Raw genomic sequence first — 18,173 nt, 5'->3', positions numbered from 1 at the left:
GTGCCGATTATATTGGTAAAAAGTACATGAAATGTAATCAGGCAGTATGCCCAAATTCACGGTTTGTTATTCACAGTGCGTTTTTTTGTCGTCATGTGAAGCCCTTTGAGATGTCTTGTGATTCAAGGCTCTATAAATAAATTTGACATGACTTTTTGAGATCATGGTTTGGGTCATATTCGGTAGCCTGCAGCAAGGGAACAAAATGTCAAACAAGCTACTTGGCTTTTGTGTAAACAGGAACAGAATGAATGGCATTTGAAATGGAAAATTAACCAATAACATCTTTTCATTTTCGGAAAGTGCAACATGTGCGTCATGTTTTTTTCAGACAAGTGCAACTGTAACAATTTGAGCAAATTTACAATGTCAATGGGATTTAGTTTTTTTGCAAGTTGCATTTATAACATGCTCGGAAGGAAACTGGAGTACGTAGAGAAGCCCTTGCAAGAACAGGGACAATACAGACCCTCTCAACTGTGAAGCAGATGTGCTAACCACTAGGAAAGTGTGTTGCCCCCTCCCCCCTTTTTTAAACGTGTGTAAACATAGGTGATCCCATTCCTGTGTGTGTTCCTAGTCGCGCCAGTGCTCGTGTTGTACGTGCGTCAAGCGCTCAGAGGCTGACCTCCTTGCACAAAGCAGCGCCTCTACCGCTCTTCTGATATGCAAATCGGACCTCGCCGCCTCCCGGCAAAGCTGCTTGACACTCACGGGCGGCAGGAGCACTTTTGATTTTATAGCAACTCTTCAGCGTATTTGGAAAACGCCAATTTGGAGCCCAAGGTCAGCGGGGAAGTGGTGCCAGTGTGTCGTGACGCGGCAGGATGACAGAGAGCCCCGTTCTTGTCCAGTAAAACCCGGCCCACTGCGAACTGCCCCAAAAGCCATCGTTGTCTTCTTCATCATCAGGTGGAGAGCAGCAGCGGGGTGGGTGTGGGTGGAGCCTCGGCACAGTTGGCCATTCCAAAAGCTTGAATCACTCCTCTCACCATTCACATTCCTGCCGCGGACGGCTCCACGGAAGCTGCGCTCGGCGTCGGGAGAAGTTTCAAATTGTAGACTGCTTTATTTCGCTGATAAATCGAATGGTAACCATGGATGTACTGTGTCCGGCGCAGCTCAGAGGACATGTGTCGCCGAATTTGTTCTAATGGGACTTGTGTCTGGATTTATCATGACGGCTTCGATGTAACTGAGGACCCAAAAGTCGGAACGCAGTCGGAGGTTTTTTTTTATGCTAAGGACACGCCGAAAATGATACTAACACGTAAGTTCTCCACTTTCTTTTACAATTAACACGTAATTTATGTTTTCTCCGTTTTGACGTAATTTGCTCGTAAATACACACACATACACACTATATATTTTATTTATTTATTTAGGTTGGCTTTTCTCACCATCAAGACTACTTATTTGGGGGGATTTGGTGACACCTTTAAGTGTTTGAGATATGGTTTGAATTCAAACGAACTCAGTATAGTTTTACCAGTTGTTGATTTATTAAGTCAAACTGTTATTTTTTTTTCTTTTTGTCCAAATAAAATATGCTGCATTAGTACAGAATGATCATTTATATGTGCTTGGTTAAGTGGTGCTTTACTGTTCACTAAGCTGTGATGCGTGGTTGAGACATAACCAATACCTACTGTAGTATTCTTATTTCTTTAATGACTATGCATAGCGACCCTCCTTGTCACTTCATTTAATGTCTAGTAAAGGCCCACAGTATATTCAAGTGCTCTTGCCTTTTGCCCCAAAGCTAACCTTTTGCTAATGAGGGGAGACAGGATGAGGCTGTATGAAAATCCTCTTTTCATCTCTGCTGCCTGGCTTAACTTGATTTGTGTGCTTTGGCTCTTGAGTTAAGACTGTTTTTTTTTTCCGCACTTGCTTTCTTATCAGCGATCTTAGTCTTTGGACTATATACAAAATGCGGCAGGCTTCGGTTGTAACCACTAGGACCAGGCTCCATCACACTTGTAGACATCACGGCATCTCAGCGCTAAGCATTGTTTACAATACTAACAATGAGTGATCTAGCTGTTGAATGTTTCACAAACCTGAGTTCAACTTTTAGGCTCCATGTCTGTGATTTTGTGACAGTCAATGATCGCTCAAAGAGGGAGAGAAAACTGAAAGAAACCTGCTTAAGCTTCTCTGCTTTGTGAAACAGGAAGTGAGCTGAGGCCTTATCTGCAGGATTTCACATCCAGCTGGCGCACCGCTCACATCCCGTGAGAAGACTCACATGTGCATTAATACTGTCACCTCTTTGTTGAAGGAAGAAGCGTTCTGGCCTCTGAAGACAAATGTATCAAGTTGGTCCCGGTTAAGGAGGCTCCCATCTGGCTGTGGAAAGCTTATCATGAGTTTGAATATGCGTGGTCACCTGATCCCCGGCTTTAGCCTCTCTGTGTGAGCATAAATCTATCATCGAGGGAGCACAGTGGCCATCGGTGTTAACCAACAATGATCCATGCAGCTGTGCCTATGGAGGCATGTGCACATGTTTCTCAAACTGTGAAAAGGACCCTACTTGTAGCTTCATTATTTTTTTGCATGTGTGGTTGTGGTGGCATCGCTGGAGGCAAGCCAGATGGTGATTGTGCTGTCACTGTCTCACTCAGCGAGCAGCAGCCAGATTTTCTCATGGTGCACCAGCTGTCTCAAACATGGAATAACTTGATACCCTATAGAAAAAAAAACATATGCCATCGAGCATTTCTGCGTTCCAGAACAGCGCTGGTGTCAATTTTTATACCCTGTCGGTCATGGGCCCTTACGGTCGGCATAATCTCCCCTCCCCCTACTTTATGTGCTGTAAACAAGTGGCATACATTCCTCTCTCTTTTAGTTTTCTTGCCATTTCAATCATACATCATATCACTGTGTACCATCTACTTGAACTCGCACTAAAACGTTCAGAAAAGTCAGACCATAGAAATGCTTCTATTAGTCAGAAGCACTCTTCTTGTTTGTCCATCTGGCAAGCAGAATCATGTCATGACTTCATGTCTAGGTAGATCTCCTTGTTGATAGCTTGTGAGCCACGCAGTCTCGTTTATCACCTCACCTGTCTAGACCCACTTTGCAACTCCTTCTGAAAGAGCTTCTCGGTCCTCCAGTTGATAAGAACGCCCCACCCGCCAACTTCATTCTGGGGCTGTGTCGCAGTTGGCGCTGCGAGGTCTAACAGCGATTAGGTTATTGCAGATAAGCCTCATGACAGTTGTTAGTCAAGCATTTTTTTTCAATCTGCCAACTTCAAAGCCTCAGTCATGGTGATAACTGTATTCAGGCTCTTGACCTCCAGTCCTCCGTGTCTGCAGTAGAGCCTTTGAGGTGGGAGGCAGCATCCTTTGTTTGAGAGCCGCTGAACAAAGTCCCACTGGATATGAGCATTCCAAAATGGCCAAGCAAGACCCCGCGGCCTCCTGCGATGGAGGGAAAATCTGGCCGGCAATTGTGAGAATTTCCTGCCACAGGAAAAGAGGAGAAGAGAAGGGGTGAGCGGAGTTTAATTGAACCCGGGGAGAAGAGGCGTTGAGAGCACCGAAAAGAAAAGCAAAGAAAATACCGCAGTGGTTAATTTTAGAATTGGCCAAGAAGTGGAAGTAGAGCAGCTGTGATTGTAACTCACTGGTTATTCTAAATAAATTTAGTGGGGAAAATTCATTGGCGATTGTAACGTAATCCCTATTAGCACCAGCATGGCTCTCATTAGTCATGCACTAGTAGCCACTCTCATCACTCTTCCCTGCTTCTTTTCCCCGGAGTTTTGGGAGTTCTCTCTGATTCGCTCAAACCTCCCTATTTACGACATAATTAGTTACCAGGCCAGGAAAATTCAAATTCATTCATAAGTGGGATTTAGGCAAAAATAGATGAAAGCAATGTCTTTGTTATAATAGGAGAGGGTGACCATTCGCAGTCAAGAAACGTCTTGCTCTTGTTGCCTTATGTTCCTCTTTAAGCTCCAAGGCTGTAGTCAACTAGGTCAAACTGACACAGGGCTGACAAAGTACTTGTCAGTTGACGAGTGTTTTAAATTTTCTTTATCCTTCACACTTGCTTTCATTCCTCATTCATCCTCAAAAGCAGTTGTCACTACATAAACAAGCTAAATATAGTTTGGGTTTTGTCCTGAATGTGCACCTAAGGAATTCTGTGGTCAGTTTTTACCATAACTTTCCCATGATACATAGTCATTTCCCTTCTGCTTTTGGCCCGGAGTCTGTAGTTCTGGTCAGTGTGCTTTCATGTGTTGTACTTCCGTCACCTTGGCACATGCAATCAAACGCAAACGTGTTCTGAAGGTGCGGAATGTTTCTATTTCCAACGGTAAAAATGGTGCAGTAAAACATTTATGGCTTTACAGCCGCCGCAACCGTGAGGACGTTTGTTGCGTACGCACAATCCCAGAAGCCATTGTTTGCCTTGGCTGCCTCCCCAACTATTATCTAGCCAGGAACAAACGAAGGCAGGGCTTTACAGACTGGTGGTCAGCGGCCACTGCAGCGCCACTCGGCTCTCTTCCTGTGAGGGAAGCAGGAAGGGGAGTGAGGTCGTTCCCTGGCGAGGGTAAAGGAATTGGAACGGACAGCGCGGAAGACCAAAAAAAATAAAAATATAGGACGAAACAAAACGATTAAAATATGGAAGCAGGAGTGGCATTTTTGTGACAGGGGTGAGTTCTACAAACATTGTGATTATTTAGGGAGGTCTCTCATCCGAATCTTTGTGCCAGATTCATCATACCCTGTCCACTTCCTGTTGCAAACCAAACATAGCGAATTAACTATTGAGTCAGTGAATGAATGAAGATATGAGTATTATTATCTTAAAACACATTATGGTTGCTGCTGTTTTGTCTTTGAGACACACCAGAATCAACTGCAAAGGCCGTCTGACCAGTACTAGACACATGGGCTGTGTCATCCGATAGCTTCTCTCCTAAGCCACTTATTGGATCTCGTATTCTTTTCAGCGGGATTTGGGGGGGGGTTGCAACCTAACCATGTGTTTGCATGTATTTGCATTTTAATAGCTTTACTGTCTTTACAGTGGTTTGTCTTTAAACATGAGGATGGTCCTTGCAAACACACACACGCAGAGAAATGTATGTGCATACCCAGAGAGATACAGCTGAAAACTCAAGAATTTTAGGACCTCCCAGTTGATTGGCTAGTCACCTTCTTCTTTTCGAACCTCAAATTATGGCTCTCAACACAAACACGTGCTCACACAGCCACCGACACGCTTTGCACATTGGCCGTAAAAAAATAGAACTCATTTTGTCAAATGAAATGTGTGTAAATTATACGTGTTAATAAGGTATTTGACGCCTGGGTCTGCGTTCTGGTGTCAGAGTTGTTGCTTCAAGAGTTGCCTGGCCCCTGCTGAGGCGAATGGTAGACCCGGCGTTGATCGTGTCACACCTTGTTGTCAGTGGGTTAGTCTGCCGTCTAGGCTTGTTGTTGGTATGTAAATGAATATATATGGTATAAACGAGAGGCTTTGTAGTAGCAGCAGCTGCAGTCTTTGGACGTCTGTCTGTCAACGGGATTTTTTCATACAGCTTGAAAAATCCGCTTACGACATATTACATCAATTTTTTTATCACTCACCTTGAATTGTGAAACTTCTGAAGACGTTTTCTCTTTTAATTGGTATTAATGTCTCTTATGTCGGGAATGTGGTAGTATAAATTGATGTTACTCTGTTTGCTGCTCTTATAAGGAGCAAATTCACATTTTTGTAGATGTTCTTTGATATCTTGCCACCGGTTCACATTTATCATTTTCAGTCCAAACAGTACCTCTCACTTCTGAGATTTTTACCACCATCCCTTCCTGCCTTTGTAACACTTGTTTTGTTGACAAGTCTTTCTCATGGCCGTGCTACATTCGTACTAGCGGTCACAACACTAAAGTCAGGCCGCTGTCTGTCTTCTGTCTCCAAAAGCACTAAATGTGAAGTAGATGTAGTCAACTGAGGAGATTGGGGTGTGGGCAACTATTTGGCATATGTCAGCTAAATGGCGTTCACAGGTAATTGAGATAATTGCAGTGGATTTCATTCACTCATTTGTGCCACTTAGTCTAAATGTGAGCTATAACATTTTAAGAGATGGTAGCATACTGTGGAGAAAGAAATAAAGACACAACTATCATGTTTTTGTGAGAAGAACCCAAGAATAGGGCCGATACGGTCAATGGGAAAATTTTCAAAACAGACCTTTTCACTGTTTGAGAGTTTGAGTCGAAAACAGTGTCAGCGTATTGGCTAATGAGCTTAAGCGACACACACTTGGTGTGTGAGGGGGTTAACACCATTTGCACGAAGGATGCTTTTGAGCTCCAGCTTTTAAACCATGTGAGGGGAGAGTGACCAAGTGTGAGATAGCTAATGAGGTCAACGGGGTTCATAAAGTGTGTGTGGAATTGTATGTCCGCCCATCCATTCATTATCAATGACACTAGATGGAGATTTATTTTAGAGGATCTTGGGCTATGGGTAGGCAAGTTCATTGGTTGTAGAGTGATTCACGCAGCTCGTCCACGCTCAATTCCCAGTTGAAAGCTCCAAAGTGATGAGTCCCGCGGATCACTACGCAATCGCTGGGATATTGTCCGTCTGCCTCATTTGAGAATTAACCAATAATTCAACTCATTTTTCTTTACATCCGGTATGTATGTGGCATGAATCGTAATTAATAATAATCTGACAAGCCTCTGGTTTCTGTTGTTTTTGTCTCCTGCAGAGATTGAAGCCAAAGAGGCCTGTACCTGGCTCCGAGCAGCAGGCTTCCCACAGTATGCTCAGCTTTATGAAGGTCAGCATCTCCCGTACTGATGTTCACGAAAGTAAAGTTGCAACTGTGAGAATCCCAGAAGATTATTTTAGTAACATAAATAAAATTACAAGCTTAAGTATTACTGGTTATCCCACTTTACAAACCGACCAATTATATTTGATTTCATTGAGATTACACAGATGGAATCATTTTCCATGCTCGACATTTGACCAAACTGTGGCAGCACATGTATTTTTTCGGCTGACGTAATTACATTTTTTGTGAATCCTGCACATTTATGTGCATTTTGGTGCACACCTCCCACAGGCGAAACATTCCTGAGGAGTGAAGGGAGAACGGTTGTAGAACTATCCCTAGATCAGCGCAGCAAGCAATGTCTGTGTTCCAAACATGACTGAACATGGACTATACATTATATTGAACTACGATAACTCTGAGCACCAAAGATCTTTTTCACTTGTCATTCCTAAAAACGTCAAATAGCCCGAATCAAACTTCCCCAAATTCATGGGCTATTCACTTGCAACTATATACTATAGGCATACCTTCGTCCTTCCCTTATGTAACTGCAGGACAAAATTTGTCAGCAGCTCTTAGTTCATCCCCACTTAACCATTAAAATGATTGTATTGGAGCGAAAGGCTCATTGTGTTTGTGGATGATGACTATTTTCATGCACGTGTGGAGCAAAACGGAGACAAAGATGACATATCCTCTTCTCTTGAATCCATAAACCTCTCTGTCTCAGTACCGTCAAGACTATTGCCCCAATAAAGATAAGCAAACTGATCGTCCTCTGTCGGTACAGAGAGCTCAAAGTGCCGGTATTCCTTCTATAGCATGTTCTTATCATCACTCCCCTAAGGGTTTGGATGGAAGATTCCCATTCGGGGTTGGGCCAAGACATTCCAACAAGTGCTTGAATGTTAACGCAGCACCTTGTGTCAGTGTCTCAGTGTGAGCCCTGCGTGCACTTACTTTGCGCAGTGATTTGCTCTTAATGAGGTTGACTCCAGAGCAGAAAGAATTAGGAGGAAGTAGGAGCTCCAAGCTGCGGTGGAGTGCCTATTGTCATTCTTCAATCAATCGCTCAGTGCTCCACATCCCCCCTGCCTGCTGCCGCTGAAAGCCGCAGCTGGGTTTGTTTGGTCGGATAAGATGCCACTTCCTCTTTTAACTTTTCATGCTGGCTGTATGAGGGAGAAGGTGGGACGGCAGACCTTGTGGGTGTTTTAGTGTGTGTTGTTGCGTTTGATCTGAACACATTGACCTCTCTCACCGCAGATGCCCAGTTTCCCATTGACATCTCCTCAGTCACCAGGGACCACGACTTCCTTGATCGAGATGCCATTGAGGCTCTCTGCAGGTGAGACTCATGCCGATACTAATCCGTTCTCCTTCCTCTGATGTTGATGATCCATTCCGCTTGCTCATCCACTGCCTCTTTTCTATGCTTGCCCTTTCGGTGCTACCCTAATTAAACCATGAGGGTATGACTTCAAAAGCAAGCAAGTTGTCGGAAGTTGCTGAGAGGATGAAAGAATTCAATGATAAGCACTTTGCTCTCGTTTACCGTTACCCTGTTACTCCTTTGATTTGTGATTCTCAGCCCGGTGGCCAGAGCACGCCCTACGCATCGTCACTACAAAAAAATAAAATGTCTATATCATATTTCTTGCGAAATGCTTTTGGCTGTTTATTTCAGAGGACAATGTGTACCAAAATGCCTTTTTACCGTCACTTTTAACAGAAATTAACACCAATTAGCTACTGCGGTGACTGGCAATTTATATAGTTTTCACAGTCATAACGACCGTCTGTGGGGAAACCAGCTCTGATGTGTCTCGCACTAATTGATTCGGTGCTTTTTTCTGTGCCCATGAAAGTAACAGTAACAGTGGGCACATGCAGCAGTAGTATTGTGACATTGCAGTGCTAATTAGCATGGGAGAAGGAGGAGGTGAAAGAGGCTAATGGCCTTTTAATGAAGCAGGGTTCATCAAATTCAATTTCTAAGTAATAAAACACAGCAGGTGTGTCTGCATACATCTGGAAGCTATCATCTCAATGTCGCCTCCCTCAGCTGCTGCCACCCCAACTCCTCCTGATGCCAAACTATTCCTCAGTTTCCATCCCTTCAACTCCCCATTGTTACATGATCTCCTCTAAAAGCTCTCCAGAGGAACCCCGCTCCCCTTCACCAGGTGGCTGGGAGATAAGCTTTCCGTCCCCTCCCCAAGATTTCAAAGCCACTTCAGCAGATTACATTCTCTCCCTTTTGCTGTCTCCCTCTCATTCGCTTCCCACTCATGTGGGGTTTATCCTTCAGCAGTTCATTAGGCAGCCTGAGAGGAGACCAGCATCTATATTTTTCCCTTTCATATTCCCGCCTTTTACCCGTCCTACATCGTATAAATTGCGGGATCAATTTTAAATATAATCTACTGCATGCTTATGTTTCCTGGCAGGAGGCTCAAAACACTCAACAAGTGTGCTCTAATGAGACTGGAGATTTCGCCGCAAAGAAAAAAGGTGGGTTTGAAGTGCACATGCATATGATCACTCGTTCGCTGCAACCACATTTACAATTCATCATCTCAACATTCAGTCCATGCCGAGCTACAGGAGAAAACTGTGGTTTCTCTTATCTTATACAATGAGCAGCAACCTGACTGTCTAAACCAAGAGAACTATCAGGGACCCCAAGGGAATGGAAAAAAAAAGCTTTTCCATAATTCAAGAAGAGACAGATTCCCTCTTCAAAAGAAAAAAACTGTTCACTTGAATGAATATAACAAGTTTCTTCTCTGAACCTGAACATAGGTGACCACTTTGAGACAAGAATCGCAGTCTTTCAAGCAAATGAACCTTAATTCCCTAATCGTCTTAAGTGCTACACAGTAACACCCTTGTTCCGTGTGTGATGCTATTCATTGGGATGACCCTCCGTGTGTCACCTTTCATTTTGGAGTTGGCCAGTCAAAAAGGTCATTTGCCTTCCAAGTGGGATGACAACCAACCCCTTATACAGGATAGGAATGCATTGATTAGCCCCCCCCCCGTGACTGTCTTAAATTCCTTTCTACGCCCTCTGTGTTATTGTAATGGAATAGAATCATCTTCAGTTGTCATGTGGGCACACAGAAAAAAAAGACCACTGCTTTTGCCCCATCACAGTCGTGGACAGAGCATGTCAAGTGGCCAGGCAGAAGTTTATATTATCGGCGTGTTGCTCAAGGACACCGCAGTCGCTATTCCAGAAGGGCAGGTCTTGAATCATCGTAACCACTTGGGCCCAGCTGCCGCCTTCTGTCTTTATCCAATGTGTTGGTAATAATAAATTTTATTCCGCAAAGTGATGCAATATCCAGCGTTCCAGAGAATGCTTTGATGGATTGATGATAAGATATCTCCTGAATGTGGACAAATGTTTGAAGGTGTTTTTGGCCTATCAGCTGCTGTCTATGGTTATCTTACATTCCAACTGACATAACATCAGTCACAAGCCACTGTGGAATGTGTAAAAACATCTCCAAAAACCCCATTGTCTTCATAAATCATTAATGCTGATTAAAAGACTGATTAAAAATGTGTTTTACACAGAGCGAAACATTTGGAACTCCAGTAACAAGCCACTGTGGAATGTGTTGAAACTTTTAATTAAAATGAGCTACAGAAATGTCTCCTAACGACTTAATCTTTACATTTGGATTGTAAATTTGAATTTCCAAGCATTTTCAGGACTTGTGGGTCTTGTTAGGTCATGTTAGGTTAAAGACCAACCGAGTTACTGTCTCATTTACTGTCCACAGTTAGGTGACATAAGGTCACCTGTGGACTCTGAGAGAACAGACTGCAAGTGTAGAGTGACCCAAGCGGTATCAGCGAGCTTGTCTGACACAGCTAAAATACCGACAGATTGGATAAAGACTGTGGGGGAAGTGTCTGGCTGTTTTGTGATCTATAGGGGTCATAATGGAATTTGCTAAGGGCCCGAGATAGATTAACCAAGATGGGGGTGGTGTGCATTTAGGGAGGATGCATGTCTGGTAAATGTGGCTCCTGTGCAAATATCTTCTGTGAAGTGAGGAAATGTATCAACATGATTGAAATTGCTGCAAGTTATGCATGAGGTTGTCAAGGTTAGAGAGTTTCTTGAGATGTATGAGACTTTCGCCACCTTTAGATGGGCACAATTTCCAGTAATGACAAAAAGTATAAGCACCATGAATGTATTGTTTAGCATCTTGTAGAGGGAAATAATTAGCTTCCCTTATTCTCTCTCATCCAGAGTGAAGATTCTGATGAAGATGAGCCCTGTGCCATCAGTGGCCGCTGGACCTTTCAGAGAGACAGCAAGCGCTGGTCCCGGATGGAGGACCTGGAGGTTTTCTCCTCTTTGTATACAGATGGAGCGCAATCTCCTTCAACAAAGGACCAAGTATCCAAAAAGTCCAAGCTGGCCCTGTGCGAGGGGAACAGTTCGGAGAGTGTACTGACTGATCTTAGTGAGCAGCCTGAAGTGGGCTCCATCCATAGCAGTGGTAGTGGCGGAAGAGCAGAGGAGAAGAGTTGTGACACTACCCTTCATTCACCAAACGAAGCCATTCCCGTTGGAGCCACGCGTGCGAGCTCTGTAGCAAGCATGTGTTCGTCGTCAGGCACAGGCGGGTCAGTGTGTGCTAATGAGGACTCTCTGTCTGATGGGTTGCCTCCATCGCCCTTGGAGCTCGGACAGTTCACCTTTGATCTGAAAATGGGAGAACTTGGAGGAAGTCTGGATCGGAGCGGTGGCAGTGGTAAAAGCACACGGTCACGAGCCAAGAGCTTCCTCAAAAGGATGGAGAGTCTACGTCTCCGTAGTGGCACCACCTCCAAAAGAAAGAAGAATGGCAGAATCAGTGGTGGGAAGATAGAGATCAGTGGGCCTGTCATCAAAGAGGGTCTTGACGACGACAAGTTGCGGAGACTCAACTGTGTGGATATTCCAAGTCTCAACCTCAACCAGAACCTGAATCACCAACACCATCCAACTCAGACTATGACCCTTAACCGAAATCGTTCTGTGTCTTACTCGACTCAGACTAGCAATGGCAGCACTGGAAGCACTGGGAGCAGTCAGTCGGAAGCCAGCAGCGGCAGTGCGGTGAGCACCCCGAGCCCAGTGACTCGCGCGCGTAGCCACAGCACCGCAGCGGGCTCCGGTAAGAGAGGGGGGATGTACTTAGAAGGATTTGATCCCTTCAGCATTCCCCCGCAAGCATCCGATCGGCAGCCAACGCCCAAATCGGCTCCGCCCATCCCTTGCCAAGCAAATGTTGATATGAGCATTGATGAACAGAACCGAAGAAACAACCACAGAATTCAGGAGACTGGCGGCCAAGCAGAGGAAGAAGAAGAAGGCAGGATCTTGTTTTATTTACCAGAAGGTCACAAGCCAGGCACTTTCCCCAAAGCTCTGCAAGACGGGAGTTCACGCAATAACAATGGGAACGATAATGGGAACTCTGTGATCCTGAGAGGACGGCAAAGTAGACGGCTGCGTCGAGTCTCATCCGGCTCAGTGGACAGCCGCCTCAGTTTTTATGACAACGTCCCATACATAGAGCGAGACGAGACTGCGGAGGGGGATGAACAAAAACTGGAGGAAGTGCTCCAACATGTGAGCGGCCTGCAGCGCTTCGTGAACGCCTGGTCTGAGGCTGTGGTGGCCGGTGAGGAGGAAGACGAGGAGGACGAGGAGGAGGAGGAAGGAGACTCGGATTCAGCGTTGGACTCGGCCTCGCCATGCCCGTCCTCCCCTCTGCAAAACCGTCTCGAGGAGACTGAGAATGGAAGTGACCAGGACAGCACAGGAAACCCGCTGGGGGAGGGGGAGGAAGGGATGAGGGAGAGGAGGGACTCTGGAGTTGGGGCGTCACTAACAAGAACCAACAGGTCAGTCAACAACCTAAAATGTGTCTTTCCATTCATGTTTAATTTACATTCTGTACAGACCATTCATGGTTCAATGAGAAATTTTCGAAGAAAAAATATAATTTTGATTCTCTACAGATCTCACATTCTGTAAAATCTGTTGGCAAACATTCCCTTGATTATATGCAAATGGGAAAATAAAATCAGGTCCAAACAGAAAGACCACCGTCGCAAAGACTACTTTACAGCCGGTGACAGCATAGGATGAACAGGAGATACGCTTCGACTGCTCTCCTTATGTAATTCTCTGGAATGCTGCTTGGTCGCCATAGGGACCGTTGCTGCTTTTCGAGGAATCCACCGACAGCCTTACATTTGGTGACAGGGGTTTTTCGACAATCTCCTGATTGATGTGTACACAAATCCCTCTAATCCTTAAACCTGATCACTTGCTTGATAACGCTACAAGCCGTGTGTATATATGTATGGCTGTAAATTATGGCCTTAGTTTGTATGCAAAAGAAGTACAAGCGCAACAGTTTTTTTTCCAGCCAACTAACATCTGCTATTTCCGTCTTTTTTTCCCCCCTGCGCTCCAGGCCACAGAAACTCCGCTGGTTGAGCTTCCATAACTCCCATCGGCCCAGTTTGGCCTCCGCCCAGCTCCAGATTAGTTGCCAGTCTGTACTGCAGATGAATCTTCTTCAGAAGCTCTCGCTGCTGCAGCTCACCGCGCTGCTGGAGAGGCACACCCCGACAAACAAACATGGCTTCAGCTGGTGAGTTGAATGGACAACACCACACAGTTTATTGAAGGGATGTAGTGAGAAGACGGACATGTAATAAAAACTGGAGTCCGAGTCTCAACCACTGCTTTCGTCTCCCCAACCCCGTCTCCGTTTCCTCCATCTGCAGGTCATTGTATAGTGTGGTGACGGCTCTCGTCAGAGGTTGGGTTTCACATTCTTTTCCCAGACCTGTAATTGCTGGGAAGGGGCTTACATTGTCTTTTACTCGAAGGGGTAATCATTGTAGTTCACACGCATGGTGTTACAAGAGCTGGAGACTGGAAAGATCTGTCCTTAACAATTATCCTCCACCTTTCCATCTCAATCACCTTCATTCTACTCACAATTTTCTTTAAGTAAAGCTTTCATTTTCTCTAGTCATCGACACATGCTTTTTTCTCCTTTTTTTTAAACTTATTTGCACTCATATGACTTACACCAAAATTGCAGGGGGAAATCCACAAGCTCGATATATTTATAGAACAACAAAATTGAAGTTTAAAAAGAAATCCGCAGAAATCATCTATTTTGACTTGAATTGTAAATCCCATTATTGCGATAGAAACAATGCTACACATTATCTGAAAAAGAATGGCACACAGAAAAAGTTCTGTGAAGAAAATGGAGTCATGATTTATGAGTTTTTCAGCGTCCGTTTTTTTTTTTTCATGCTTGGGGTCATTTTTGAGGACAGGAATAGAACTTCTGGTCTTTGCTCAAAGACAGAGGCCACTTGTTGGCAGCTGGAGCCCTCCACATATTCAGAATTCCAAGTCAGAATCATAATTTGCTCTCTTTGCTGTGTACTCCCAAAATGCGGTTCTCAGAATAAGTCTCAGGCTTCAGAACGTCGGCACTGAGAAAGATGAGCTTGTTCAGAATCACGTATGGCATTGCTATCTTAAACACTCTAACACTAAAAAGCTGTACGGTCATAAAACTGATGCTACATTTCAGTGCTAGTACGAGTACATGGACACACAACAAACACGCAAACAACTGTGAATCGATGGAACCCTCCCTTTTTGTCACAGAAGAGTACATCCCACCATAACTCTAAAAGCTACGTCTCCCGGTCTTCCTCGCTTTGTTTATCCTCCCCTCTCGTAAACCTGGAGACAGGATTCTGCAGCCACTTGTCTTCCATACTTGCACATAAAATACTCTCACATGTTCTTTGGAAGCCAGAGGTGCGGTCAAGTGGGTTCACTCGGTGGTGTGCAGGTTTTTGTTAAATGTAAACGGATGAGCAAGTCAGAGAATGAAAGACCAACTTAATCGATTGCCGAGCGGATTCATTAAAGACAAAGAAAAAGAATAACACATGCGGTCTGTTGACATGTCTCATTGGATGACTTCCAAAGTGTACCTCCTCTTTATTCTTGATTACTGAACATACGAGCAGTAAATTGCCCGTCAAAGAGTCATCGTAAATATTCATGAGCTGTTTTTTTTTTCCGTGTGCATCTTTTTTGTTGCAGGGCTGTTCCAAAGTTTATGAAGCGAATGAAGGTGCGCGACTACAAAGGCAGGAATGTGTTCGGTGTTCCGCTGCTAGTTATTGTCCAGCGCACCGGTCAGCCCCTCCCTCAAGGCATCCAGCAAGCTATGCGCTACTTACGAAACCAGTGCTTAGACCAGGTATTGTGTCACACACCCAGCACGCAGAATCTTTCAATAATGTAAAAAAAAAATGGTCTTATTCGACAGGTTTTTTTTAAATCTCTTACTGTACACATTACACAAATTCTCAAAGTTTGCTGATGAATTTATTCACCATTCCTTCTTGGTAGTGGCTATTAAATAGTTAACACAACTTAGGGTGATGTAACAATATTGGCAGTAAGCTTGAGATTTGGGGAATTTGTATTATTCAACAGACGAACGGCACCTCAAGAGCCTATTTTTTTATTGGTTTACTCTGGTGCCCAGATTATTGTTGGGACACGATACTGAGGCTAATACAGGGATTAGGCTTCGAAACCTTGGTCACAATTGCATGACATAACTCTTGCTGTATCCATCTCTGTCCAGGTTGGTCTTTTCAGAAAGTCGGGAGTGAAGTCACGTATCCAGGCTCTGCGTCAGATGAATGAGGCCAGCGGAGCCGACGGGGGTGGGGTCACCTACGAGGGCCAATCGGCCTATGATGTCGCAGACATGCTCAAACAGTACTTCCGAGATTTGCCCGAACCACTGCTCACCAGCAAGCTGTCCGAGACCTTTCTTCAAATCTATCAGTGTAAGAATACACACATTTTGAGCATGGGGGGGGGGGTGTTGGCTAGTGGCCTTGGTGCCTTGCTCAAGGGCACCTCAACAGTAGACTGTAAGCCAAAACTCAAGTCCTTACAGATGAGTGACTGCCGCCCCCAAATTTTTCCTTTTTTTTTTTTTTTTCATACCCGCGGGGCAAGAATTTCAACATTTACAAAGCAAACAAATAGCGGAGTGCAAGAAATACCGATTGGATGAGGTGTACTTCCAGGGAATTGATTCATGGTCCTTTCACTCACTGAAGTCTTGTTACGTTATGATCAAGATGGGGGCATTTGGGAAATGTTTGCATAAGGTGGAAGAAAACATGAAGCCATACATAATGCACACAGGCAAACACACACATGCACACGCAGTCTCTTACGTAACCCACTTATCCACTCATATCCCACTTAAACATGTTCCGTCCTCCCAAAGTGTTCCCGGATGCACAAGGCAGATAACAAAAGCTGACAGATGTTCTTGGTGACATCTTTCCATGCAGACATGCCCAAAGAGCTTCGCCTCCAGGCCGCTCGCGCCGCTGTGCTGCTGCTGCCCGACGAGAATCGCGAGGCGCTGCGGACGCTGCTGTGCCTGCTGAGCGACGTGACGGCCAGCGTCGGGGAGAACCAGATGACGCCCACCAACCTGGCTGTCTGCCTGGCGCCGTCTGTATTCCATCTCAACACCCTGAGGCGAAAGGAGAGCGCCTCACCAAGGTGTGTTTGTGTGCGTGTGTGTGTGTTTGCGTTCATCAGTTATTTTATTTAAATCAATGGTCGCCGTTGACAGTTACTGGCAGCTTACGTAAGATGTTTGCCATACCTTGCACAAACAGGAAAAGGCTCATACGAAAGAAACAAAAGAGCAGGATGCTATACCGTAGATGGAGGGGCGAGTGGGAGTAGAGTACAGCTTGAGCGTGACAAATCAGCTTTAGTGATTACATAAAAGTCTTGAACTCATTAAGAAACAGTTTGTTCGGCAGGTGTATGCTGTATCTTTTTTTCCACCGTTGGCAACCTGTCCCAATGATGAATGCTGTTTCCAAATCTCACAGCATTCTTCCTCTTGCCTGTCCCTCGCAGGGTGATGAACAGGAAGCAGACTCTGGGGAAACCGGACCAGAGAGACCTGAACGAGAACCTGGCCGCAACCCACGGCCTGGCGCACATGATCCAGGAGTGCAGAAAACTCTTCCGGGTTAGTCAACAACTTTCAACCTCAATTGAGATGCGGTCTCACCTAAAAAGTAGTTGGCGGCAAATCACTACCTTTGTCAAAATCACCTGAAGCGAATTAGTGAAACTGAATTGCGAACATGCAGGGGGAAGACTGCTCATGGGTTTGAGTCTAAAATGGTGCCTCGGGTGTACCTGCTGACAGCAAGTTGCCTCTTGCTAAAGCTGCAATATTATTAGCAAGTCGCTGGTATCTTGGTGTTTGTCCCATCAAGTAATCATTCGCTTACATAACCGTTTGATCCAAACCGTGCTGTCTTTGCCTTCAACGCTGCTATGGTAACGCGAGATAAATATTTCCCACTACGGTGCAGTCCAGCAAAAAGCAGAAATATCTTGTTGAGTGTCCACGGCGAGCTGGACGGGATCAACGGGAAATAATCAGCCTGCTGCACAATTACTAATCCAATTTCAATCCTAAACTCTGGCGCAGTCTCTGCCAGCTGACATGCAACAGCACTCACCAAAGGGGCGACACGCTGCGGGTCATCAGCAGTGAGCGCTTAATCAGATTGTGGAGAGCTTCCTGTCATGGTCGCATCCTGCACTCACCAACAGAGTTACCTCGTCAATAATTGGCCTTTAATTGAATTTCCCTTTTCCAGTCAGGGCTCATAAAAGGAGTCTTTAATTGACAATAGTCCGTTCATTTCTGCAAGCTCTTTGTGAAATGAAGAATGTTTTTTCTTTTTTTTTTTTTTTTAATTTGTTAATTACCGTGAAAATTGGCAGACTGCAAAGGGAAGATAAAGTGATGAGATAAACCAGAAAGAGGACATGCCATGTTTTTTAGTACGTTTACCCTCCTCCATGCTTGATTCCATTTCCCGTGACAAAAGTAAAGTGCTGTTGTCTGGGGAAGCTTGGCCTCTCATCTGTAACTGTAATTTGTAATCTAGCAGACCTTGTGCATGCAAAAAACATCAATTTACTGCTTGTAAAATTGGCCCTAAAAGGATCCAGCCCTATTAGTCAACGTCTAAAAAATGTATTACCCTAAGGCAAGATTCACAGATAACAATCACATGTGTTATGTTTGGTTATGTAACCTCATAACACATCCTCCATCTCGCAGGTCGTAATTGTACTGATTGCTGCCTCAGTGATAAGTGTTGCTTAACACTCCGAAGTCAGCGAGCGTGCACAAGC

The 18,173-nt window shown here is 44.8% G+C and overlaps 1 protein-coding gene across 1 annotated transcript in view; it reads left to right on the top strand.

Moving 5' to 3' along the window:
• Positions 1-18,173, top strand: part of dlc1 (DLC1 Rho GTPase activating protein) — a 68,803-nt gene that overhangs the window by 46,193 nt on the left and 4,437 nt on the right. Inside the window, exons 6-14 of the mRNA XM_088302387.1 lie at positions 6,767-6,838; positions 8,105-8,186; positions 9,289-9,352; positions 11,112-12,757; positions 13,336-13,515; positions 15,006-15,165; positions 15,559-15,766; positions 16,286-16,502; positions 16,872-16,986. Coding sequence (XP_088158513.1) covers positions 6,767-6,838; positions 8,105-8,186; positions 9,289-9,352; positions 11,112-12,757; positions 13,336-13,515; positions 15,006-15,165; positions 15,559-15,766; positions 16,286-16,502; positions 16,872-16,986 — 2,744 coding nt within the window. The remainder of the gene's footprint in view (positions 1-6,766; positions 6,839-8,104; positions 8,187-9,288; positions 9,353-11,111; positions 12,758-13,335; positions 13,516-15,005; positions 15,166-15,558; positions 15,767-16,285; positions 16,503-16,871; positions 16,987-18,173) is intronic.

The sequence above is a fragment of the Idiotropiscis lumnitzeri genome, chromosome 8, assembly GCF_059441095.1.
Source record: "Idiotropiscis lumnitzeri isolate Australia: NSW breed Sydney's pygmy pipehorse chromosome 8, RoL_Ilum_1.0, whole genome shotgun sequence".
Taxonomy (NCBI): domain Eukaryota; kingdom Metazoa; phylum Chordata; class Actinopteri; order Syngnathiformes; family Syngnathidae; genus Idiotropiscis; species Idiotropiscis lumnitzeri.
The sequence above is the reverse complement of the archived record's forward strand: the minus strand, read 5'-3'. Positions and strand labels throughout refer to the sequence as shown.